This window comes from Microchirus variegatus (assembly GCF_963457635.1).
Source record: "Microchirus variegatus genome assembly, chromosome: 4".
Taxonomy (NCBI): domain Eukaryota; kingdom Metazoa; phylum Chordata; class Actinopteri; order Pleuronectiformes; family Soleidae; genus Microchirus; species Microchirus variegatus.
In genome coordinates, this window is record NC_139805.1 from 4,240,695 (window position 1) to 4,266,381 (window position 25,687).

Sequence of the window (25,687 nt, forward strand, 5' to 3'; positions counted from 1 at the left end):
TATGGTTTTGTACCGTTTCTAAAGTGACAGTTTAAACTACCATTAAACAGAGTGAGCCTCAGCCCACAGTTGCCATGGTACCACACAAAAACAGTCATAAAGTTTTTGGTTTAAAAAGTTTAAAAACGTTTTCAACAAAACTCATCCAGCATCGGTTTCTTCTGAATTCATTACACATGAAGTATTAAACAAAAGTCAGTAGTGTAGCGGTGGCTCCCAGGCTGGAGTATTAGTGGTCTTTAGGCCTGGTGTGCGTGAGAGTGTGTGTGTGTGTGTGTGAGTGTGTGAGTGAGTGTGTGTGTGTCTCAGTGCTCAACTTCAGGTTTACATCTGGTCCACCGGTGCTCCCTCTTCTTTGGGCGGAGCCTCCAAGTGAATAGGAGTGACGCTGGCTGGTTTCTTCATACTGGTCATGAGGACAGACAGGAGAACAGAGACGGTGAGGAAAGACAGGAAAAGGTACATTTGGTTTGTATTTATAAAAAAACGTGACTTGCTCTACCACTGCGCTATGGTGACATACTTGTTGAGTTTGTTGCTGGGGATAGTGACTATCAAATATTTTGCGATTAAGAGCTATGAACTGCCATGTTGGCAGCCTAAGATGCAGCAAAAATGAACCATTCCAGTGCTGGATTCAACATGTCAAAGTTCACTGCAAATGTTTAAATCCACGGAGATCGACTGATGTAAGACAACACGAGACAGACTGAATATATAATATACCGATGGATCAGATGGACACAAGACCCCCTACGTCGTGTGAGGTGGTTAACACAGTTCTGTGGGCAGCCTCCAGCATCTTCCATGTCCCAGATAGTATTTCAAAGTTGGTCAAAGCATACTTTAAAGGTGAAGTAAGTAGTTTATAGTGACATCTAGAGGAGAGGCTGAAATTTACAACAAAGACCTGCTCCTCTGCTCACCCCCTCCCTTCCCTGAGCGCTACGGTATCCTCAGCTGGTCAAATGTCGTCCTCGTCGTCTTTCTCCGTGTCAGCAGATGAGGTTTGTGAGGCGAGGGAGAGGGCGAGCTACCGCGGCCGTAGCAGACGAAGCGGAGAGAGAGGAGGCGGGACTTCCGCTACAAGTAAAGAGACGCTTGATTTGTTCTCTCGCGTTTGTCCTTACAGGCTCCGGTAGAAACATGGCGTCTCGCTGCTAACAGTGGCTATGGAACCGCGGCCCGCGACCATGTTATTTTAAATGACTTTTTGAAACACTACGAAAATGAAACAAAGAATATTATACAGCGACTAGACAATGCAGGAGCACATAATATGTATACAAAAGTGGATTTTGGGTTATATAAACCCATAAATACTACATATTGTCCCTTTAATGAATAATTTGACTGCACTATCTTGTCATATGTTTGTTGTATGTATCTGGTCAAGGTTGTGAAAGATCTTGATCCTTGGTCAGTTAATAAATACTTAACTTGACTTAATATGCTGCCCCTTTCTTTATGTGGTGACACATCTTCTGTCCTTTTAGCTATTAACAAAGAATATTATACAGCGACTAGACAATGCAGGAGCACATAATATGTATACAAAAGTGGATTTTGGGTTATATAAACCCATAAATACTACATATTGTCCCTTTAAAAGGACCTCCAGTTCTGCATAACAACACATGACAATACCACTGGATGGCACCTTCTTGAGAAAGGCATAATGGCGAGCTGTATCATTTCACCACTGGCTGTCACCACGGCGATAGAATTTATAATCCGAACATCAAAGTCGGTGGTCGGAGGTCAGCGTGTTGACATTGAAGTTCTTCATCGAGGTGGCCAACAGCAGCTGCAGTGACACACATGCAAAATCTGCTCTGCAGCTCAGCGACATAGTGGGCAGAGGAGGATTTGGCCTTGGAAAAATGAGACCTACCAATCAAAAGGCCACTTTAACAGAACAGCGACTTGTTTGTGGAGAGGGTGCACCATAGCCATATCCCAAGGCCAGCAGGGATGGTGCATAAGATGGGATGCAGTGGAAAGTAAGAAAATCACACGGACCAAGTTGTTATCATGGAGTCTAATATGCTGAGCTTTATCATCAGAGCCACATATGACATCTTGTCTTTTCCTGCCAATTCAAATCATCTCTGGCTGGGGAGAAGATCCAACCTGTCCATTGAATTTAGTCCAAGCGTCTTTCAAGCACATCCTGGTGGTAGCATGCAAAACCTGCCTGACACAAGGCAGATACACCTGGAAGCATAACCAGGTACTGAAGAGCTTGAAGCCAAGAGGGTAACAAACACCTCTAAATTTGTATGAGAAGGAGAGAAACAAGTGGCAATCCTCTTGCTGCCTTAGTCAAGCCCATTGCATCAAGCCAGGGACTGGGAGATGTACACAACCTCGGAACAGTGACTGATATTTCCACCTGAGATCAGCGTTTTTTTATTATTAAACTGACCGTTCTCTGGGAGCTGGGTGGAAGCTGTGGAGGAGGCCTTTGAACATCTTTAAACAGCTGCAACTCATTCAGAACGCTGCAGCTAAAGTTAACCAGAACAAAGAAGGCTAGAGAACATTAGTCTTTAGTCTTTACAAATGTTTCTAGTCAATTACAGAATAGACTGTCATCAGATAGTTGAGCCACTTTGGGAAAAATGTCATAATCTCACATCTCCCCTGCTCTTGCACTCACTGTCTTCATCTTTGTCGTCGTCATCTTCCTCTTGCTGTGTTTAGAGATTATGTGGTTAGGATAACTTTTACTTTCTTAGTCACCCTGGCTTGGTCTATACTTGAATGAATAAAGCTTTATAGATTAAAAAAAGTATGCATGCTCAACACATTTTTAGGATATCTTTTTAACAGCGTTACAGTACATATGTACCACAGCGGTTTTGTGTGAATGAAATCTTAAAATGAAAAATTGGGAAAGTTCTGTTTCTGTGTGGATAAGGCCAAATAATTGTTGTTATTCTAAGGAAGTTCCAGCAATAAATATACACTAAATCAATGCAACTTAGAACCTTCATAAGTGCTTTTCTCTTCATTGCCCCGATTTTATCTGGTGTGTAGATATACCAAACTCTGTTTGATGAAACATTTATTGGTATTTTCCAGTACCAACGTAATTCCATCAGTGCCATGTAAAGGTGAGAGTCCACAACACAACTCCAGCTGCTGTGCAAAGTAAGATTTAAGCTTTAACTCACGAGTATGGAGATATTGGCACAGCTACCACCAGGACATGGTTCCTCTTTCTGAAGTGCCGCCACAGGCCTCTGTGGTAACCTCGTACATCCAGATCCCAAACGTGCAGGCACTGAACAGACAGGCAATGGTGTTCTTAATTCACATATTTTTCTCTTTGACACAGAAAAGACTTAGGAAACCACCTTTTACAAGAGGGGAAAAGACAACCAGTTCATCAAACCTCAACTGAAACCAAGACAGTCATTACAGATCAGGATTGAGATTTTGACCAAATAACAGTCAGGTACCACTAAGGAAAAATTACTTTTTTTTTTTACTATTTTTTATCAGTTATTAACCAAAATGTCAGAAACTCCCCCATCTTACAAGATTAATAATCATCTGTGAAGATTCTCAGTCATCCAGGTCATAATCACCTTCTTGCGTTAAGTTGAAGACTAACATGCCCACGACAAGGAAGGGAAACACATTACGGGAGCACTTAAAACCTGTGGTTACCCAAACGGCACCTTCATCAAAACCTCCAATAGAAGAAGAAGACAGCTGGAGTCTCTGAGCAAGTCAGGAGGATCATCAACAAACACCACACCCTGGTACATTTCAAACCCAGCCACACTTTAAGGCAGAAACATGTTCATCCTAATGACTGACACAATATATACAGTGAAATGTAGTGAAATGTAGTGAAGAGTGACCAGACCTCTACGTTGGTGAAACCAAACAACCACTGCATACACAGTACACTGGATCTATATACCAGATTATATTATTATTATTATACCACCAACATCTAATATGCAGGGGCCACTTATTTTCAAGGGGGCACTATGCACCCATTTTTAGTCCTGTGATTCACATCAGACGTGAATTTGAGCTACCGTTTACAAGTTTGTCAATTTTCATGAGCATTCGGGCTTCCACTGGCCATCAAGACCAATTTCCTTTTATCTGAAAATGTGTACGCGTCCTGTTGTCACTAGGGCGTGTTCTGATTAAAATGGAAGATTTGCACACTGACATCTTGGTGGAGGCTACTATCAATCCTAGGAAGTTTGCTTCAGATTGGACCTTAAGGCCACATTATACTTCTCCGACTGCGTAATGCGTTATCCGTCTGCGTCACCACGTAGACCACTCGAGCCTTTATACTTCTGCGTCGTGGTGACGGATAGGCGCTGCAATTTCCCGCCCGATCAGTAGGGGTCGCTGCGCAAGGTTGTTGTGCTTTTGGCTACAGTGAGCAATGGCGTCTGAGGGAGAAAGACTGTTGTTGTTGAAACAGTGGCCGTTTGTCACTTTTCTGTGTCCCGGAACGCGGTTTTAAGATAATTTGAGGCGAGAAATTGGCCATTTAGAGTCTAAACATGTGCTGTGTGTGTTAAGATATGACGTATTTATAGTTCGGCAGCGACGAATCGGCGGTGTTCAGCTCCGCCCTGTGGACGCTCGGTGCTCACTGTGAGCCGGCACAGAGCAGCTTCGCTCGGCCTGTCCTGAGGACCAATCGCAGCTCTTGCCGTCTCCGTTGTCCCTTGACGGAGTGACGGACACTTAAAAAATATTCTGTGCAGCCGGAGACGACGCAGAGGCTCTTCGACAGGTTCTGCGTCGACGCAGAGGACTCTGCGTAGCCTACGCAGAGCACTTTACGCAGGAGTATAAATTGGGCTTTAGTGTGAATTAGTGAAGAATTTGCTTCAACTTTGTTGCACTCATTTTCTGAGGCAGAACATTAGATAGTTGCACCTCAAACAGTTTAGCAGGTGGTTTATGAAACACCGACTGTCAAAGTTGTAAAGTGAAAGACCTCACGACCGTGTGTCTACCTTGGCAAGCTCGGTCCACGTGGATGTGTCCATCTCTGACTCCATTTGAATGAACATGACATAGATCTTCCCTTCAGAGTCCGGCAGGAAAGAGTCTTCACATGGGTTCTTAGTGTGATCTAGTACCTCTGCTTCTCTGGAATTACACCAACCATATGCACACTTTACCACATTTTTCACAATCGTAAGAAATCATCTTCATTCTCAGAGCCATTAAAATCTCTCTCACTTCAACAGATTTTGGATTTCCACTTCATAAGCTTCGTTCTTCAAGCTGTGAGGAACAAGAGTCAGATCAGGGTTCAGACACAATGATGACGTGAACAACAAACTGCCTCCGAGAGCTGTGTTTACACACCTGTCGACGTTCTTCAGATGTACGTTAGGAACTGTGTTGAACTTGTGTTTCTTGAAATAAACCTCCTACGTGACAGAAAAGACAGGAGGGTGAGCGATAGGACGAGATAAAGGAATGATCACAAAATTGGAAATTAATTCAAGTGGCACCTTAAAATTTAAGATAAAATAAATAAAATGAGATAAAGACATATCTAATATATCATCCACATTATATAATATTATAATTACTGTACTGTGTGACTTGGCTGCTGATATTTATTAGCCTTACAATTACTTTCATAGTTGATTAGTTGGTTGTTTTCTAAATTAATTGATCAGTTCCTTGGTCCATAAATATGATCTCAGACATCAAAATGATGGTGATGGTCGTTTTATAAATATTCTAATATGAATGAAAAGTGATGTAATGATTGATTTAGAACCAATCACACAGATCATCCGTGTTCACTTCTTTCAGCTCATGGTCCTGCAATGATCCTGTGGCACGTATCACACAAATGGTGCAGCATAAAAAGTCAGTTATTATAATAACTATTATTTTGTAATTTTTTTTTTTTTTTTAATAATAATAATTACTTTTTATATATTTTAATGTTGCCTAAACATGCAATACAAATCAACTCTAATTTGAGCTTCAGCTCTTACATGGAAGTATCCGTTCATGTTGAGGCCGATTATACCAAAGTGGTATGAGCGGGACACATCAGGTATGATGCACTCTCTTCCCTTCCTCTGCTCTGGCATTCGCATCCACATATCCCAGTCCCAGAGCTGCAAGACACAAATATAGAGTTTCCATAATTTTCCCAACACACTCATTCACATTTCATCAATGATTCCATTTCTCAGCAGTGTATAAGGCAAAGGAAAGGAAAGGAAAGGAAAGGAAAGGAAAGAAAAAGGATAACCCACACACCTTCTCAGGTGTCGGCCATTTTGGCTCCAATTCATCCTTGTAGAGGCTCTTCTTCAGCACCCAGCCAAGGCCAGGCATACTCTCTACTCTGTAGAGAAGGGCCGGGTCTTCAGCTGTGTGTTCATAGCCCTGTATGAAACAACAGCAGCAGCTGTCAATGACATATATACGGTTTCCTCATAGTCGTCACTGAAAATGACAGCGTGTCCGTGTTGAGGAAGGAAAAATATAACAACACTGGGTAGCTGTCCACACTACCGTGTTTTACAAGCCCTGAAAACAGATATGGAGGAAACAGCTGAATCTGTTTTTATTTTTGAACAAGGGTTGTGTTCAAGTAAGGACAGGGTAATGATGGAGTGCTTACCCTAATTTGCTTCCTGACTGGATCTCAGTCATTTATACTTACACAGATAAAATAGAATGTTTAATTTGTAGTGGGAGGAGGTTGTGGGGCACTCTTTAAACAGGACTGTCCCCTGAACTCAGAATTACATTCCAAACTGTGCAATATCTATATTTTTAATGGTACCCTGCTAAAATCACTTTCATACTGTGTAAATATTTATATTTCAATTTTTATATACTGCAAAATTACATTTCATTCTGTGATATTTATATTCTATATGCTGCTAAAATCACATCTCACACTGTGATATTTATATTTCTATATTTCATATACTGTAAAAAAAAATTACATTTCATACTGTGGAAATAGTCTTATTTATTATTTTTTATACCCTGCTATGGGTCACGTCCCATAGAAATGCACTATTTATATTTAAACCCTGCTATAGACCTGCTATTTCATACTGTGCAATAAGAATTTGATGGCTGTTTATCCTTTTAATGTAGTACGCTGCAACTGAAAACCCACCTCACGTTAACTAGGGTCACTTTTTTTTATGTCCTTTTTGACCCAAACTCTGGTTGTTGTTGTTGTTATTGTTCTTTGTTTTTAGCTGTATGCACTTTCAAGGTGAAGTCAAGTAAATCTCGTTGTACAACTTGTATAATGACAATAAAGGCATCACCAACCCCGACATGGGATTCTAAAATGGCCGCCACCATGAAAACACTGCGACTTTTACTGTTAATAGCACTTCTGTCATATTTGTTTCACAGTAAATCAGTCTTACAAGTACATTTCATTTGTAACTTTAGACATGCTGCTACTCTGTGCGTGCAAAAACACCAAGTATCGTGTTGTTATCAACCATATTGTCAATAGTGGCTTAAACAGTGAACTCATGTCAGTCCCATTTCTGACGTCTGATGTAATTGGAACACAGCATAATGTGCTCCCTCCCAAGTTTATTGCGAGGAAGGCTTGCGCCCCTGTTTTTGAAAGACGGTGTGGGCGTGGTACTGGTGGTACTATGTCTGTGGACACTTATTTTAGCTTTGCTATTCGGGAATTCACTGTGTTTGTTTTTTTTGTTCTTTACTCCTTTTGTACTTGCTGATCAACTAACATTTGACTGTTTATCTGTTATTGGCCACTCTGGCCTATGTGTGGTTCTAAGGTTTCCTTTGACATTATTCACTGCCGTCTATTACCATTATGATAGTTGCGTCTTTATGTCTGTATAATGCATACATGGTGGACACATCACTGTTATTAATGTGATCAGAATGTTGATCATTTTGGTCACCATTACCGTCGTATGGAATTTTCATATCACGGTACTAGTGACCAGTTACAATGCTATCAACCCTTCTCTATTGCTAAACCAAGACATCAGTGTCATCCAACGCATGAAACACCATCACCATATGTCAGTTTATTACTTTATAGATAATGTTAATACTTGTTACTTCATTTTTGCTGGCTTAAGAGTATTCATAACACTATTCAATAGAGTAGGGTGGAAGAAACACTTCCCAGGAAATCACTGAATGTAAAAAATTTAAGAATTAAAAGTAATATCATTTCTATGTTAACAAAACATATGACCTACAGTCAAGGCAACCCAACTTTAAACTTATTTTCTTATTTCCCTGTTGACATGGGTTATGAGATGTAGAACGCAGACGTGTTCAAACAGGTCATTACAGACCGAACGTGAAATTTACACCCCGTGTTTAAAATACGATCGACTTTAGAATAAAAAGTGACTTTTACTCAAGCTGTATTCTAATAGATGACTTTATCTTCTATCAAAGTCATGTCTGGTGAGGTAGAAAGTGGGATTTAATGATACTTCACACACACAAGACTATGCTGTATAAGTAAAAGTGGACAGGTCAGGAAAATCATCATACAAACAATGAGCTGGGTAAGCAGTGGACACTCACCTGGTCATTCCAGGCTGAGATACAGTACAGACTGTCATCCTCGTCCAACAGGTGGATGGTCTGACTCAGAAAACTGCAGGGGAAAACAATAGCGTTCATAACAGTATCATTACCAAACTACTTTAAAGCACTGTTTAACAAAAAGCTGACAAAGGACATCAATGCTGAAGAAATCAGGTGTTTATTATATAACTCTTTTAAGACTACAACACAAACGTATATATGTACATTTAAACCACCTGAAAGGGGATTACTCTCAATTAATCCAATAGTTGTTTGGTCCATAAAATGTCAGAGAATGTTGAAAAATGGCAATCTGTGTTTCCCAAACCTCAAAATGTTGATCTTCTTCAACGTTTTGTTTCATCCAAAACCAACAATTATTATTTCGTTTTTTTCTTTCGTTATATGGAGCAGAGAAAATATTCACATTTAGGAAGCTGACAATACTGAGAACTCAATTTAATTAATTTCAAAGAATTCCCAGTGGTTGGATGACTGTCCAGAGGCCAAAAATGTGTATTGTGGAGTCACTTTGACTTGACCTTCAACCATAACATAATTTAAGTTGAGTTCAGGTGGACATTTGTGTCAAATTCCCTCGTCGTGTTCCTGTGATATCATGTCAATAAGGCAAAATAAATGTTTAATGAGGTCACAGTTACAGTGACCTTGAACTGTGACCACAGAACTCTTAGGCTACGTTTACACTAGCACGGGTATTTTAAAACGGAGCGTTTCCCCTGCGTGCCTTTCGTTTACACAAAAACGGCGATTTCGCCTCTGAAAACGATTCTTTCTAAAAACTCGTTTTCGTGTTTGCGTGTAAACGGAGAAAAAGTTTTAGGTGTTCAAGGGAACATTTGTGCCAAAATTTGAAAGGATTTGCAAGAGGCATTACTTACAGATATTACATTAAAACTGCTTCAGCCACGGCTGTAGGAGGGATGGAGCCCTATAAATATATATTTTTTTCCAGGTCATTTGTTAGCTCAATTTTCAATTATTTATTTCATTATTACTAACTTGTAGCTGTCATCTAATAGTAAATAGTTTAATAGTAAAGGGATCGTTAAAAGAAGATAAAAGAAACCAGAACATGTTTTTCAGTGGCCTCAAACTATTTCAATACTTTTACCCTTGAATGTTTGGAAAATTGTATCTGTGACTTCATGGAAAAAGCTTATCTCAGAACAGTAAACACTGAATAAAAACAAGTCCTATCCGTGTCTAGGAGGCCATGCTTTGTTCATTTCTGCTCTCCTAATAACAGATTTGGGGGCTGATTTTCAAAAACGGATTAAACGTGAGTAAGCTGATGCTCAGAGAGCTTCACACAGCCGCTCAGTCCAGGAGGGAGCGAAATTTAACAGACGACATATGGCTGTTAAACAAAAGAACAATGGGATTTCCAACAGCTTCAAACAATGAGCATATATTGCCATCTAGTGGTGACTCTGGCAGCTGAGTGGCTCTACAAGTTCAATGATGCATCTTATTGTATATAACAAGAGTCAAAAAAAACATAAAAGACCTTCGAGCTGCTATCGTGTATCAGTAAACAGTAAAGCTTGAATGTACACATTTAATATCTTAGCTTAGAACCATAAAATGCCCTGCCGATCAAGTTATAAAACATGAGTAATAATGCATACTGGAGAAAAATATACCTGAAGAAGTCAATAGAGATGTCCAGGTCTTCTTCCAGGACAATGGCATAATTGGTGTCCTGATATAAATACAAATAATAATAAAACAAAGCATTATACAGTGAAGTTAATATCTGATGTTCTTAAATATGAGGTCGAGGTGAAGTATGAAGTTAAAGAGACACTGGGCCCCTTTTTGAAGCTACAGTGGACGAGATCGCAGGAAAAACAGTTCATTGAGGTTCGTTAGCAGGTTGTTTTGGGATCACAGGTCTGTGTCCTAAGCTCTTCTCATCAGGCGAGTATGGACAAACACACTCGTATACGACCCAATCGCTCCGTTTTGAGAAAATCCCTTTAAAAAGGTACAGTGTGTAAGATTTTTGCAACATTTATTGGGAAGGTTACATGTTGCAGCCGAATATACCTCACCTCACGGCTCCCTTGTAGTCATGTAGAACAATCTGTGGTAGCTGTCATTTATCATTAAAACTCAAACATTAAAAACATGGAGGCCAAACAACAACTTTCTGTCAGTCCATTGAGCACAGGAACAGAACTGTATGCAGACGAGCTGCAGGAGACTCTTCTCTCTCTGAACTGCTCCTGTGATTGTCATATCCTCCTTTGACACTACGGACTTAGTTGAGGCTGTAACTGGAGGCCAGAGGATGCACAGAAGTGTCCTCCTCTCTCAGATTATTTGATTTACAAGATGCTGAGAGGTTATTGTGGAATTATCGATCAACACATGCAACAAATGATATCAGTTATTTGCTGCGACTTAAGAATAAGCAGAGCAAAGTACTCACTGGGTGAAGGTTGAAAGTTGCAGTCAGACTCGCTTTATAGTGCTGCAAAAGAGAACAGAGAGAGTGAAACGATGTTGGAGGCCTCAGGGTATGTCCACACTTACGCCCAACTCAGACCTGGTGTTAACATCCGTCCTCTGAGATCCAATCGTGGCCAGATCGTGCTAATTAGGACTGATCACACTTAAAATGCTTCCTGGATGCCAAATGATCAGATCTCAGCTGACATCATCCTTTAATTCAAATGTGTCATGTGTGTCACTGTTCGGTAGAAAACAAATTATGTTTTTAAGTAGTCTGACTGCACAGAGGATGTGTGTTGATGAGAGACACAGTGGCTGTAAAAAAATAAATGTATGAGCACTGATTAGAGTAAAAACAATCAGTTGAGGAAATGGTCTGCATTGGTACATTCCATTTCAAGTCAAAAGTCTTTGTAGTCAGAAAGATTGTCACTTTTTAACATCCCACTTCCTGAGCCACTTCCGGAGTTGTTGATCCACTGCTGCCTCCATCATGGAATATTTATTCTATTCACCCAAATGACACAACCTTGGCAAACAAAGCAGCAGTAGACCAGCAGCTCCTGTGTCCCCATAAGATTAAAACATACTTTCTTTTTTATTGCATTGAGCAGATGTAGATTTAATTTGGTGAAGCTTCTAAGAAGTTGCTAAAATCATTCTTTCTGACTTTCTATTGCAAGCTTATAGATCCATGTGATAGCTCAGGGCCATGCACAAAAGCTCAGAGTGATCTGAATTGGTCATTAAATGAGTTTACTAACTCTTATTCACCTGAGACACTCGGGCATTCTTGATGCTGATGGGTGTGTGTTGAACTCCTTTCAGTCCAAACAGCTCTACAACATCCATAGGCTCCTAGATGAAAGACATATGATTACAGACAACATGTATGGTGTGTGGAGTGGTTTGACAGTATAACTAGGGTTGGGTAATATTGGAAAAAACCTCATTACAATATACTTTTATCATTCGATATCGATATACGGTATATCACAATATCAATGTTTCTGTAAGGCCGAGCAATATGGCTCATAAATAATATTTGTGATTAATTATATTATTTAGGCTACATCCCGATATACAACATATATATCGGGATATAAAGCTGCATACAGGTTGTTTCTCTGAACTGAGAGAGAGACCGACAATAACCTATATAATATAATCTACTGAAAAAGGTGTTATGATGTGTATTACACGATCTCAAAATACAGTGTTTGGGGGAACCATAGCAGTGAAGCCTTTTCCTATTGTTGTTATTATTCCCCTGCCATTGAAGTTGATGGCAGCCCATGGGACTGATTGGTAAAAAGTTGTGAAATGTGGCACACTGTTTTAGGACATTTCCATGATCACTCACACCAATTTAGGACTGTGTACATCAAATTCTGTAGCACCACCAAAGGGTCAAACTTGGACATGCATCCATGTTCCATCTGGTACCATCCTGTTGTGGCCAATGGGATTTGGCATGCATACTTCTAATTACCATAACTCCTAGACTATGGACTGGGGATCTGTCCAGGGTGTACCCTGCCTTTCGCCCTATGTCAGCTGAGATTGGCACAGCACACCCCATGGCCCTCGTGTGGAGGTTTCAGGACTTCCGTGGAAAGACTGCCCAATCACAGACGAGAGTCACCAGCGCGCCACACATTTGTGATGTCAGCTTCTCAGTATTGTAATTCCCAAATGGTTGAATAAATGCCAGATATAGAAAGTGAATTTATCTTGGAAAAAGGGGCAGAAATCACTAATTTATATATTTTTGACAATTGTACAGCCATAAAATCTAAATAAATCCAGGCAGTCTGATTATCATGATGGTCATAAGAGGGTTAAGCCAAGTTGTATGCTCCCTATGATGTCAGTTTGACACTTTCTGCTGAGCAACACTTTCACATATCAACACCAATCATAGTTCATGAACTCATGAGGCCATTATGAGGAAGCAGAATACTTTTAGTGACCTTTGATCTCTAGGCGGCACTCATAAACATTTTGACATGGGCAACCATTAGTGGATTTGATTGAAAAGATACAAAAGTTTTCTCTAAAATCTTGGTGGATTTTTCAATTTCAAAATCTGTGGCCCACCACAGCCAATCATATTTGCCGGCAAAAAGAAGTTACTTTACTTAACACTACTTCTTAATGCCGACAAAACTAAAGTTATAGTCCTGGATCCTAAAGTTCTCAACAACTAGTCTCCCTGGATTGCATTACCATGGCCTCCAGTTCTACTTTAAGGAACCTTGGAGTTGTTATTGACCCAGATTTGTCATTCGGCAGCCTTCTACCTGTGCAACATAACACATATTACAAACATCCTGTCATTAGAGGATCACTGTAAAACTTAGAACAGAATTTAAAAAATATAAAAAAATAACTAACTACGCTACGCGGCTGACTTCAAAGCCATTCAGCACACTGCGCCGTCAGTTTTTCCACAATGGCAAAAAGAAACGTACCACTCCGACAGAGAGATGGAGAGATTTCAGCAGAGATTCAGAGGCGGTCTGAAGTCGATTGTTCAGATCGTTCTGACTCGGACAGCAGTAAAAAATCCCAGCTCATAATTCATAAAAAAAGACAGAAATACATTTTGAGGTTGTTGACTATTTTTAGAGCCAATAGCAAACCCACACATTTTGTGTGCTGTAGTGGTTTGTCCCTCATATCCAAATGATCTAATGAAAACAAATTATTCTGGAATTATTATAACCTGTTCTGAAGTAATAACACTCAAACCCCATGTTGGTTGACATGGTAAAAATCTGACAGGAAATGAAAATGGTACCTCATAATATCCATCAATAAAGACAGTGATCATCTGTGGGTTGACACCATGAGCTGAAAGAAGTGACCTCAGCATTCTGAAAACAGATGACAGCTGATTATTACACCCATTTCGAAACATCATCTTTCTTCATCCTGCTTTAACAACAGCAGCTAATTGTTGCTCCTCCATTGCTTATAAATTGAGGTCATTTTCTCCTAAATCATGGCTATTCAACTTAAGGAGCGGGGGCCAGAACCAGCCCTTCAAGCAATTTGGACTGGCCCACGGCCCATTAACCCATAAATAATGAATATTTAAAAAGCCAATAAAACCGTAGCTTTGCCTATTTCTGGCACTTTGTGACACTTTGCGTCCCTTTTTGGCAACTACTAGTATAGCTGTAATTGTAGGCAGCCTATGTACCAGAATATTTTGCACTAAGAGCCAACTGTAGCAGTTGTACCTGAATATTATTGGAAATGTTACTTATATTTCTGCAAAAAATAGCCTTTTGTGGCCATCGCACCTTAATGTTGTTTATATTGTTACCTCTAATTTTATTTTATCTTATTTTATTTTATTTTATTTTATTTACATATTTTATTTATTTTATTTACATCTGTATATCTAGCTCTTGTTTCCGCATGCTGTATTTCTTCTTCTTACTTTGCACAGAGCATCTGGAACAAAAACAATTTCCCCACGGGGATTAATAAAGTATTCTGATTCTGATTCTAACTTTGTAAGAGCCAATTGTGATCGTTATACCCAAATGTTGGTGATACTGTAACTGTAAACTTTTTGCACTATACGCAAATTGTATTGTACTTGAATGTTGCAGAAAATGCAGGTTAATGTCTAAAATCTCATTATTTAACAAAGGAGTCTGGTGTATTAGTGACAGCACTGCTGACCGCGACCGGCATCACAAACCCTGCTGCTGTATTTCAGTCCAGTGACTGTGTCGGACAGAGTCTGTACTCGTGGAGGAAGCACTGAACAAATATGTTTAATTAACTGATTCTAATCATTCAGTTACACTGAAAACAACTGCTTTACAAGGCACTAAGTCACTCGTGTGGGGGAGTCGTGTGTAAAACAGAAGTCACGCAGCCGTGCAGCGATGACTTCGTACTTTTTTTTTTTTTTTAAAGCAAAGATGCAACCTAAACCGTGCCTTAGCGAAGCCACTGCAGACATCAAGATGTCAGAATCTTCTAAGCACTTGTCCTTATGAGAGAGAGAGAATGAGGGAACAATAAGAATGTTTGAATCTCACCTGTAGAGATAGTTGGGTCTGTTCCCTGCAATAACAGCCACTGGGACACTGAAGACGTTATTGATGGGGAGCTGAAGGGAAAAAAGAATATAAAGTATTAAAATGTACATACAGCTTAACCCTAACATGCCACAATTTAGGATTTTGAAATCATGTCTGTATAAAGTCCAGATTCTTAAATCTGTGGGTGTGCTTCTTACTGGGTCAGGGTTGAACTCTATAGGTGCTGGGTCCTTGCAGCTGCATATGCTGCCGTATCCTTCCACTTTGCTGCAGAAGAGCTTCCTCCTCCTGTTCAGCTCAGTGTCTGCCCAGTGACACTCTGCCTCTGCAGGACAAAAGATCACATTCAGTTTGTTTCAAACTAGGTATGCACCGATTAATCGGCCAGTAATCGGAATCGGCCGATTTTCACGTGATCAGTCAGAATATTCCGATTTTAATAAGCCGATCAAATGCACCCGCATCGCGCAGCATCAGCAACACACGTGCATGCGGCTACACGCACATGTAGTAGAGTGTAGGGCTGGGCGTTATACCGGTTCACACTGAATACGTTTTTTTTCCGTTATGATATGAATTTTTAATATACGGCCATACCGGTGTATTTGATTACACAATATCCGCGCGGCCGCGCCGCTGCCGTCTGCTTTGCGAGTGAGCGCGCGCTCTGCATGTAAACGTTTCATTCATGTTTATATATTTGTTTCAATCACTGAACGAAGCCTGGCATATTTAAGACAAGAGTCAGGATCTTAAATCACTTGCACAAAACTTTTGATCAGCATTTGTCTGTTTGTCATTTAAACCTGTGTGCGCAAAGAGCGCGAGGCATTGTTGGCACGGGGCGGGAGCGAGAGAGCGAGCGAGCGAGAGAGAGAGAGAGAGAGAGAGAGAGTGAGGTCATTTATTTATTTGTGTGTAGATAATATGTTGTGAAATATGTTTAAACTTAAATAAACTACACAAACAGGTAGTGATTCGTTTTTGTATTTTTAGTTGGATATTGGATGTGAACAACATGGTTCCATAACACTGCACTTTTAAGATGTGTGTGAATATTCCACAGCATTATTTAGTTCAATTTTATAGTGGTAATCTGTTTATAGTGATTCGTTTTGTATTTTTAGTTGGATATTGGATGTGAACTGATTGTATTTCTATGTTAAAATGTTCTATTAAGGAGAAAAGATGCAAAAATATATATATTTCAGTATCCTGAAAAGTGGTTTAAAAAATTGAAATGGGTATCGGCTAAAATCGGTATCGGCAGGTCATACTTCTTGAAAAATCGGTAATCGGAATCGACCCCAAAAATAGCAATCGGTGCATCCCTATTTCAAACATAGGAAATGACCACCAAGTGGTTAAAAAAATGTGCACATTTGACAGCCAAAGCCCGGCTTCTGTCAAATGTGCTACCTTAATTGATAATATTTTCACTAATACTATAGGGAACGACATGACAAGGGGACTACTGATAAATGACATAAGTGACCATCTGCCAATTTTTGCCACCATCTATGACTGGAAACACACTGTGAGACAGACACAAAAGAAAAATTCATACAGAAGGGTCAGGTCAACTACTGAGGCAAAACTGGAGCAATGTCTACAATGAAAAAGATGTAAACGGTGCATATGATCCTTTTTTGCAAATATTTACAATGTTGTATAACAGAGAAAAAAAAACACATGAATCAGAATAAGGAGAGGAAACCATGGCTGACAAAAACACTGATAAATGCCTGCAAGAAGAAAAACACCCTGTACAAAAAGTACATAAAACAGAGGACTGAACAATCAGAAAGGAGATACAAACAATATAAAAACAAACTAAATAGCATCCTAAAAGAACACAAGAAGGAATATTACAGTAAAAATACTAGCAGAAAACAGAAACTGTACCAAAAAACTATGGGATATTCTAAACAACGTGATTAAGAATACAAATGCGAAACATAGTTACCCTTCCTATTTTAATGATAATTACAAGAAAGAAAGCAACATGGAAATCATAGCAGAACACTTTGATAAAGACAGAGGCAGAAACCCCAGCACAATGTTTCTCACACCAGTGAAGGACATAGAGATTAGACACCTGGTCAACAAATGCGTAGCAAAAACATCCACTGATGTAAATGACCTCGATATGAAGATAATTAAGAGAGTATTGGATGGAATTGTTTCACCTTTAGCATATATCTGCAACCTGTCATTTCAAACTGGGATGTTTCCAACCAAAATGAAAGTTGTGCCACTGTTCAAAAAAGGTGATGCACATGAATTTACTAATTACAGACCAGTCTCAATACTACCACAACTGTCAAGAATTCTAGAGAAATTATTTAACAACAGGCTAGACAGCTTCATCAACAAACACAATCTGTTATACAATAGCCAATAGGGATTCAGAAGCATCACTGATGCAATTGACCAAAAACTGCATTCAATAGGAATCTTTATAGATCTGAAAAAAGCATTTGACACCATTAACCATGATATATTTTTCGCTAAACTAGAGAGATATGGTATTAGAGTCTGCCTGTCTAGACGTGTGTTTAAATTCCATTTGTAACTAAACACACCACAGCTTTTGGTCACAACAGGATTACGGAAACACAAGAATCGATCCATTACCTTCTGAGGCGGTGAGCTGCACCTCAGTCTTTAACAGCACTGGGTCTCCCCAGGTGGACAGAGCTGGAGACTTGGAATGCTTTTCTCCATAAACCTGACCTAGAGAGAGAGAGAGAGTCACGTAGTCAGAGCCTGTGGGTCAAGATGGATCAACTCAAGTTTAACAGGTCAGTTAAAGGTCACATAGAGTGGTCCTGTTGCACATAAATGTTAGTTATGGAGGTCTACTTACATATATTAACTTGTTTTTATGGTCAAAAACCTCCTAGTTGCTGTAAAATAGCCGATAGAAATCCTCTTTTCTGACAGTGATTTTCTGCTGCGAGATTTCAGAGTGAACTTTCACCCCCAGAAGACAGAGTCTTGTGATTGGCCAGTACTATCCAGCACATCCGTTCTCAGAAGTGCAGCGCCCCCCTCTGGAACGGCGGATGCACTGCTCCTCATTATCAAAACATTGTTTTAACAGTGTTTAAAAATAGCTTCTTCACGACTCCCCGACGCAGTCCCTTTATGACTTTAAACCGGAGTCAGACCCAGAGTCAGAAGACACTGTTGCTCGTGAAACACCTCCACAACGGACGTTATTCTTCTTCTGCGGTTCAATGTACGTAACCGGATGTGCCCGGACTAGTGCCCGGAGCAGGACGATCGGTTGTTCAGGAGAACCGCTGCTTACGTAACTATTACGGGATTTTCAGTGATCTCGTTGAGCCCCGAGATTACAATAAAACACAACGTTCTCAGCAATGGCTGAACTGTTTGTTTCGAACTGTCAGGCTTCATAAACAAGGTAATGACGCAGATACACACCAAAAAAACAGCGTTAAAAGGAACTTCCGGTCTAGTTCCGCTTTAAGGAGAACAATATTCTCTTTTAGCAAAGATGTTGCTGTTAAAGACAATTCCAAATGATGTGACTAGGGGTGGAGAGACAAGCTGGAGAGGTCAAACGATTCAGACAGAAAATGACACGATACCCGCAACTACTTGAAAGTGAAGACTGAAGCCTCTACCTCCTTTTTTCACCACAAGTGTCCACATGTCTCTCCAGCTGAGGTTGATGGATGCCTGGCTGCCGAGACTCTTCAGCAGGTTCTTTGCGGCATCCTTCAAGTGGAACGTGCCCTCATCCTGCACAATGAAAAGTTTCCTCTCAATCCTTATCTTATCATACACGCGTGCATGTGTGCGTGTGTGTGTGTGTGTGTGTGTGTGTGTGTGTGTACCGACGACAGGGTCATTCATCAGCACGAACTGACCTTTATGGTGAAGATGAGAACTCGGCCCCGAGTCACCATGTTGAGGAAGAGGATCATGGCCTCGTCTTCGTGAGGAGAGTAAGTGTCAAATATCCTCTTGGCCATGACATGCCCCTGAGACAAATACAACATACAGGTTATACTGATTATTGGAGAGCAGCAACTGTATAATTGAGAATTCAGATGTGAGCCCATCCAAGTAAGAAAGGGTTGTTATGACTTCAGTCTGAACTGAAGCAAAAGGTTTAGATACTTTTTAACTCATAACCCTGACATGTGACCTGCCAAATTACTTTTATCAATTTCTTTTGCAACATATTTATATATATATTGCAATTTTCTTGATGACCACTCAATAGTGTTGCCATTCACCCATTCACTCATTTTTCTATCACTCATCTTTTATACCCGTTCACATGCTGCCACCAGGAGTGTGGGGTTCAGTGCCTTGGCCTGGGACATATCGACATGTAGACTACCGTAGTCAGAAATTGAACTCACAACCTTAAGTTGAAAGACAACTCAATCTACCACTGCGCTATCATCGCCTCCGTGGTTAAATGAATTTGTGGTTGAATCATTTATTTTAGTTGTTTTCAGGGTTTTTTTTTTTAGACCAAGGTGGCAAAGGCTGCAGAACTTTGGTGACACGCAAAGTGTGTGAGCCCACCTTAACAGTGTTGTGTGTTGAGTGAAAAATCATGATTTGACCACTGAAAAGCTTTTAAATTTTACACCAAGATGAATCAAAAATAGAAAATGCCATTATAACATTATTTATTTTGGAAAGGAAAACAGGAAATCAACCTGGAAACAGATTGTGCAATGTTTGCCCTTGCATGTCACTCTCCGCAGTTTTTTGACTTGGTAAAAACGCCTAACCAGGCTTATACCTCACCTGTACCTATTCTTATCAGGCTATAGCTCAATATCTTCACTAACTTAGTAACACTCGTTCTCCACCATCAGTCTCATCTGGAAAAGGTTGGAGCAAAAAATAAATAAATAACTCAATTTTTACACATTCATCAACATTTAACTCATTTATACGTGGTTGTTGTGGTAAATACAGATGTGGTTAAATTAAGAATAATCTCTTACCTTTACAGGGATTAAAGCAAATAAAAAATCTCTCCTTGGCTCTTATCTCTATCCAGACACCATATTCACCATTTTATATTATTCTCTATATATAGTCTATTCTGTAAATAATCTACTGATTTTATATATTTCTTCTATTACTTATATTGTATCAGACTGTCTGTCGTCATAACCTGCTGAGCCGAGCGGTACGTCTATGGTGCATTCAAGGACCTCGGCAGGGTGGGAATTCACGGCAATTATAAACAATAAAAGAAACATGCACAGAGGGATGATCTTTTGTACAATTTCTCTCCATCTTTCTAGCCAGTTTTCCCAGTTCCACCAGTGAAAACAGCTGACGTTGAGGGGTTGTTGGATGTAGTAATGATCCATTTGGCGCACTGGAGTTTAACTCACACGGCACACGCTCATACAACGCAAATGCTTGCAACATATGACGTGTGTGAGGTGCCGCACTATAGAGGCACGACAATGCTCATATCTCTATGGTGTCAAATTTGTTGGAAACATAGCTTTTTCAATCAAGGTGATGGACAAAATCACCCATGCAGGTCCCAGGCAGGGAGAACCCTGGTTTTGTTTTCAGAAGATAGAAATACTGTAGGTGGCTCATCCAGACCAGTAGAGAGAGAAAACCAGTGTTGTCCAGTGTTGGATATTTATAAAATTTGAATATCTTGAATTTGACAAGCCTAACTGATACCACGGTTGACGCCATTTGCTATTCACAGTGATGACAAAAGTTTTAGAAGTACCGCAAAAGACAGGGAAAAGTTAGACTAAGAAAAAATAAATATAATACAACACATAACACATCTTTCAAGACAAATATAAATGCATATTTCAACTAATATTTGTTTTATTTATACTGTATATGTGTGTATTTCGATCTGTATGTAAAAACACAACTGCTGTTTTTAAAGGTGCTGCACAAATAAAGCTATTATTATTATATAAAGGTATTTATTTAAACATATATGCTTGTGCTAATAGTCAGCTGTTAACATGTGCCACTTTCAGCTGATTTAGACAAATACTCTGAGCAATATATCATTCTGCTATTATCATATTTACAACTATCTAAACAATCTCAAATAAAACCTTTTAAAAAAGATGCTTACCGTTGCCTGATTAAGAACTATTACATGGATGCCACGGCCTTGCTCCCGCATATCATCCTCCAGAACCTGAAGACGACAAGTCAAATAAAGAGAAATCATTCACCAAAACTGGCCGCATGCGAAGAGCACCTTTTGCTCAAGGCTGCCAGTGGATCCTGACAGCATGGGGCTGTGTGAAGAAATCCACAAATTCGCCTCAATGCAGTAAAAGCGTCTGACAAAGTTTTTATTATCATTGTTCAAGTCCGACACTGAAGAAGACGACGTCAGTGGTTTTAGCAGGAGGAAGATGAAAATTGCGATCAATGGCTTTTCTGGTAGACTGGTTATTTTTTTACTCCCGTGTTACAGGCACTTTTTGGAAAAATGCATTTATTTACCGTAATTTTTGATTACTTTCTGTGTAACATCTTTCCGTGTAAATATCTCATGTTACAGCTTGGACACTTTCGGCTTATAGACAAGTGCGCCTTATATACAGTATGTAAACATTAGTTTTTCTTCCTAAATTTAGTTGGTGTGGCTTATATTCAGGTGCGCTCAATAGTCCGGAAATTACGGTATCTGATATGGATCAAAAATTCTGGCTTTACCTGTCCCTCTGCCAGGCTAAATAAACAAGCTGCGCCCCCATGTATTTGGTGAGCGCCCCCTTGTCCAGGTGCCGATTAAACCCCAGGTCACAAATACGTCATTATTACGGTTATATTGTTCTCGTCAATAAAGATGTTATATTTAGGGATTTACCAAAAATTTGGCGGCCGAAACATATTGGCCAAAAATTCACCACCAGCAAAATGGTTCCGACAAGATGTAAGAACACTGTGGAACAGCACCTATTAACTGCTGGAACCGACATTCACTTCACCAGAGAACATTTTCTCCACTCTATTTACTTTTAAATGTAACCAGCATTGCATGGTTTGTTTTAAGATTCACTGGCCGATTACTTCATTGGGATTGAACTTAAGTGAATACAATTATTTATTTAAAATTTCCTGTCAACTTTTAAAAAAATTTTTTTTTACAAAAACACAGTGGGCTGCCCACTGTTTACTTTGTCTTAAAAAAAAAAAAAACATTGTGTGCACAAAAATAATGACAGCCAGTAAATGCCAACCATGTGTCACTTCTTCACCCAACAACACTTGGACCACCATTATTGCTATAAAAACATGATTAAGTCAAATCTATCGAACTTACAGTGGTTCCGTCCACAGCCACGTAGACCTTGGAGCGGCTGGAGTAAACCTCGATGTCGAGCACCTTTCGTCCATTTGCTGGCCTGCGAGGTGTCTCCATGTTGGGTACTGCGTCCTCTGAAAGAGACAGATATCCAGGATTACATTCTATGCAGAAAATAGGGGTGTAACGGTTCTGAACCGAAACTGAAAACAACTGTTCAAAAAAACTCATTCTACCGAACCCGGGTTGCTCTCAGAATAACTTCCCAAACCTTGGTTGCGCTCGTCATCTGCCTCAGCTTCACTGTGCCGTGTTTCACCGAATACCAGTTTATATTTTCGTAATAATATGAATTTTTAATATACTGCCAAACCGGTGTATTTGATCACACAACGTTCGCAGATAGCGCACACTGGCAAACTTCATTAGAATCATGAGTAAAAAAAATACTGTCATATACCATGAAACCGTTAGAATTTTGAAAGAGACCGTGGTCATACCGCCCAGCACTACTTCTGCCACTTGCATGGACCATATTTACACAAATATTCCTGAATGGCGCACTCGGGTTCTGATACAGATGTAATTCACGGATCAGAAATTTCCGATCCAACTGTAGAGATTTCCGATCCGTCTGTGCTTAAATGTCGTCTGCACCGAAATTAAAATTGTTGGCCGAAACCGAAAATCTGGAAACACTTGGTTACCCTAACCCTTACAGAAATAAATTATTATGTCAACTTTGTACCAATGTTTTTTTTTTATCTAATTTTGTTATGGCTGGGACTGGGTGTACTTATCTCACTAAAGTCAAGGCATTGCAATTATAGTTATGGGCCATTGACTATGGGCTAAACCATTGTTTATGTTAGATGTTTTCATTCCCAAAATGCTGGCCATGCAGATCGACTGCGGACATATTTTCTAATAGACCCATAATTAAAAACAAGAAACACTCACATATAAACCCCCAGAGTTCGGATAACAAAGTGGCCGGCGTATCTCCAATACATTGGCCTGTTATAATTCCACTTCTCAAATCATTAGAATGACTGAGTGCTACTGTGTGTGAGAGAAGCGCTATCTGTTGATCATACTTTGTAATTCAAAGAACGGGTGGCTTTACAGTACAACAAAAAAAAACAGACACATACAGGAGAAGGGGGAGTGGAAGTAGGCTGGGAGTCTGCTTTCAGCTGGAATGAGAACTTTTGAATGTCGACCAGTGAATGAGACCCAGCCCATTAATTTGTGTCCAGTATAGTGGACATGCATACATGTTCACCTGTATATTCTTATACCATTTTGTTACCCAATCAAGCTCTACGGGGTACTTTTAAAGAAGAGTTTATGTTAGACCGGAGGAACTGGTTCTGAAAATTAACATATAATACCAAAGGGCAATGATTTTTATTATCATCACTAATTAGTTTGTATCCGTAAATGTATTTAATTTTTTTGTGGTTGCTTTGAAACAATTTTTTGTTGCTTTGTGTGAACACAATTGTCCACAAAGTATTTGGATTGGAGTACCTTATAAACCCTCTTCCTCCCAACATCAATATTTGATCGGCCCAAGTCACCACCACAAACAAACAAATTACAAAGTTACCAAAATGAATACTGGACATATTCCTTACCATATTCTTGAGCTGACGCATCTTCGTTAGCTACCCTTCTTGTGTCGAAGATGAGTTTAATGTTGACTATGACAGTTATCAGCAGAAACAGCACAGCACCAGCCTGTGAAACAAAGAAAAGACAGCATTTAGCTTTAGTTCAGGAATGATTCAGGCAGCACAAGCTGCACTGTCCATGCCCCCTGCACTCAGAGCCAGCATAAGACAGATGACTCTTACATTGAGTGGTTTCACAACAGTCATGAAAACCTGGGAATCAAGGGAAAAAATTATTGTATGTGTCTAACAAAAAAAGCTGAACTGATTCAAATCAAAGGGTAATTAAAATATAAAAAATGAAAAGGTATTTTTGAAATGATCAACATTATTTTTTTCATGCATGAGCAAGGAGTCGTCCTCTTATTTCTTAGAGAAAAGGCACTCAAAGACAACAGAGCATGAGGAGCAGCATATATCTGTGAAAAGAAAAGAGGTAATCGAGAGAAAAAATGACACAATGATAACAAATGTAACACAAGTGTCAATTTAACCAAAAACAAAACTTTTGCTTAACAAACCAGTTACAACAAACGATGCAGAACATATATAACAATAGAAACAATGAATTGCAGATGTTGCACCGATCCTTGCCTGGTGGTAAAGTGCTGCCACACTTTACCGCAGACATGCTATATTATCGAAACAGTTGTGTTTACACTCATTCCGTCTGTTTGAAGGGGTGCACAACATTCTGAAATATATGCAGATATAAAACTATGATTGACTTGATGAAGTGATCCTGACTGTGCAAAATGGCTCATCTTACCCCAGTCTCCCCTATTTATTTATTTATTTTGTTCACCCACCAGTAGTGAACACACACACAAGCTGGGCTCAGTGATGGATTAAATGGAGAGGTCAAATTCACAGTTGCTAACCGGTGTGTGTGCAAAAAGCAACTTACAACACAGCAGCCAGTCTTTGCCTATTGGGTTGGTTCCACTGACCTGGCAGAATCGACGGATAGTCCTCTTGTTGGTCAGTTTATATTTCCAGGTGAGGTACAGGCTCCTCTGTTGACGCGGGACGAAGGGCTTGGCTCGGGGGTTCGGGGTCCAGGTCTCCATTCCGGACACCGACCACCGCCCAACACAGAGCTCAGCAGAGCCCTCCTCCCCCCACCTCCTGCTCCACAACACAGCACCTATATACAGACGAGTGTCTTTTCACATGGTCACCTGAAAAACCACAAATACGAAACAGCAGCATGTCACCATGTTTGGCTAATGTAGCCACTTAGCTAGCAGCTTTGTAATCACGTTTTGTGTCTTAACACTGTCCACACAAACACGTTCACTCACATAACCATCGTCGAGTCTCGCACACGCGTTTTTAAACCTCTTCTTTTGCAGCGAAATAATCCATCCTAAATGGTTCGAAGCTGCCGCGGCTACATAGTACACACGCACTGCACTCCTGTCGCACGAATGACGTCACCCTCCTGGCTGTTTATTGGTCGGTTTGCAAACAACGTGTTGGTGCACTGCCGCCACCAAGTGGTGAGGAGGTCCTGGGCACAGAGAGCTGTGTGTACAAAGATGTATTATAAAATGGGTTTGTAAAGTAGA

The 25,687-nt window shown here is 40.0% G+C and overlaps 1 protein-coding gene across 1 annotated transcript; it reads right to left on the bottom strand.

The window, feature by feature from the left end:
- pomgnt1 (protein O-linked mannose N-acetylglucosaminyltransferase 1 (beta 1,2-)) lies at window positions 1–25,246 on the bottom strand. Its single transcript, XM_083888693.1, has 21 exons — window positions 25,067–25,246; window positions 24,081–24,183; window positions 22,459–22,574; window positions 21,256–21,321; window positions 19,031–19,144; window positions 18,785–18,902; window positions 17,769–17,867; window positions 15,329–15,456; window positions 15,129–15,199; window positions 13,868–13,943; window positions 11,839–11,922; window positions 11,042–11,083; window positions 10,251–10,309; window positions 8,581–8,653; window positions 6,283–6,411; window positions 6,012–6,137; window positions 5,365–5,429; window positions 5,236–5,280; window positions 5,007–5,142; window positions 3,180–3,289; window positions 1–406 (listed from the first exon to the last, which is right to left on the bottom strand). Exons 1-21 carry the CDS (start codon window positions 25,184–25,186, stop codon window positions 325–327), a joined length of 1,962 nt encoding a protein of 653 aa, XP_083744819.1. The 5' UTR covers window positions 25,187–25,246; the 3' UTR covers window positions 1–324.
- Window positions 25,247–25,687: the final 441 nt, after the last annotated feature.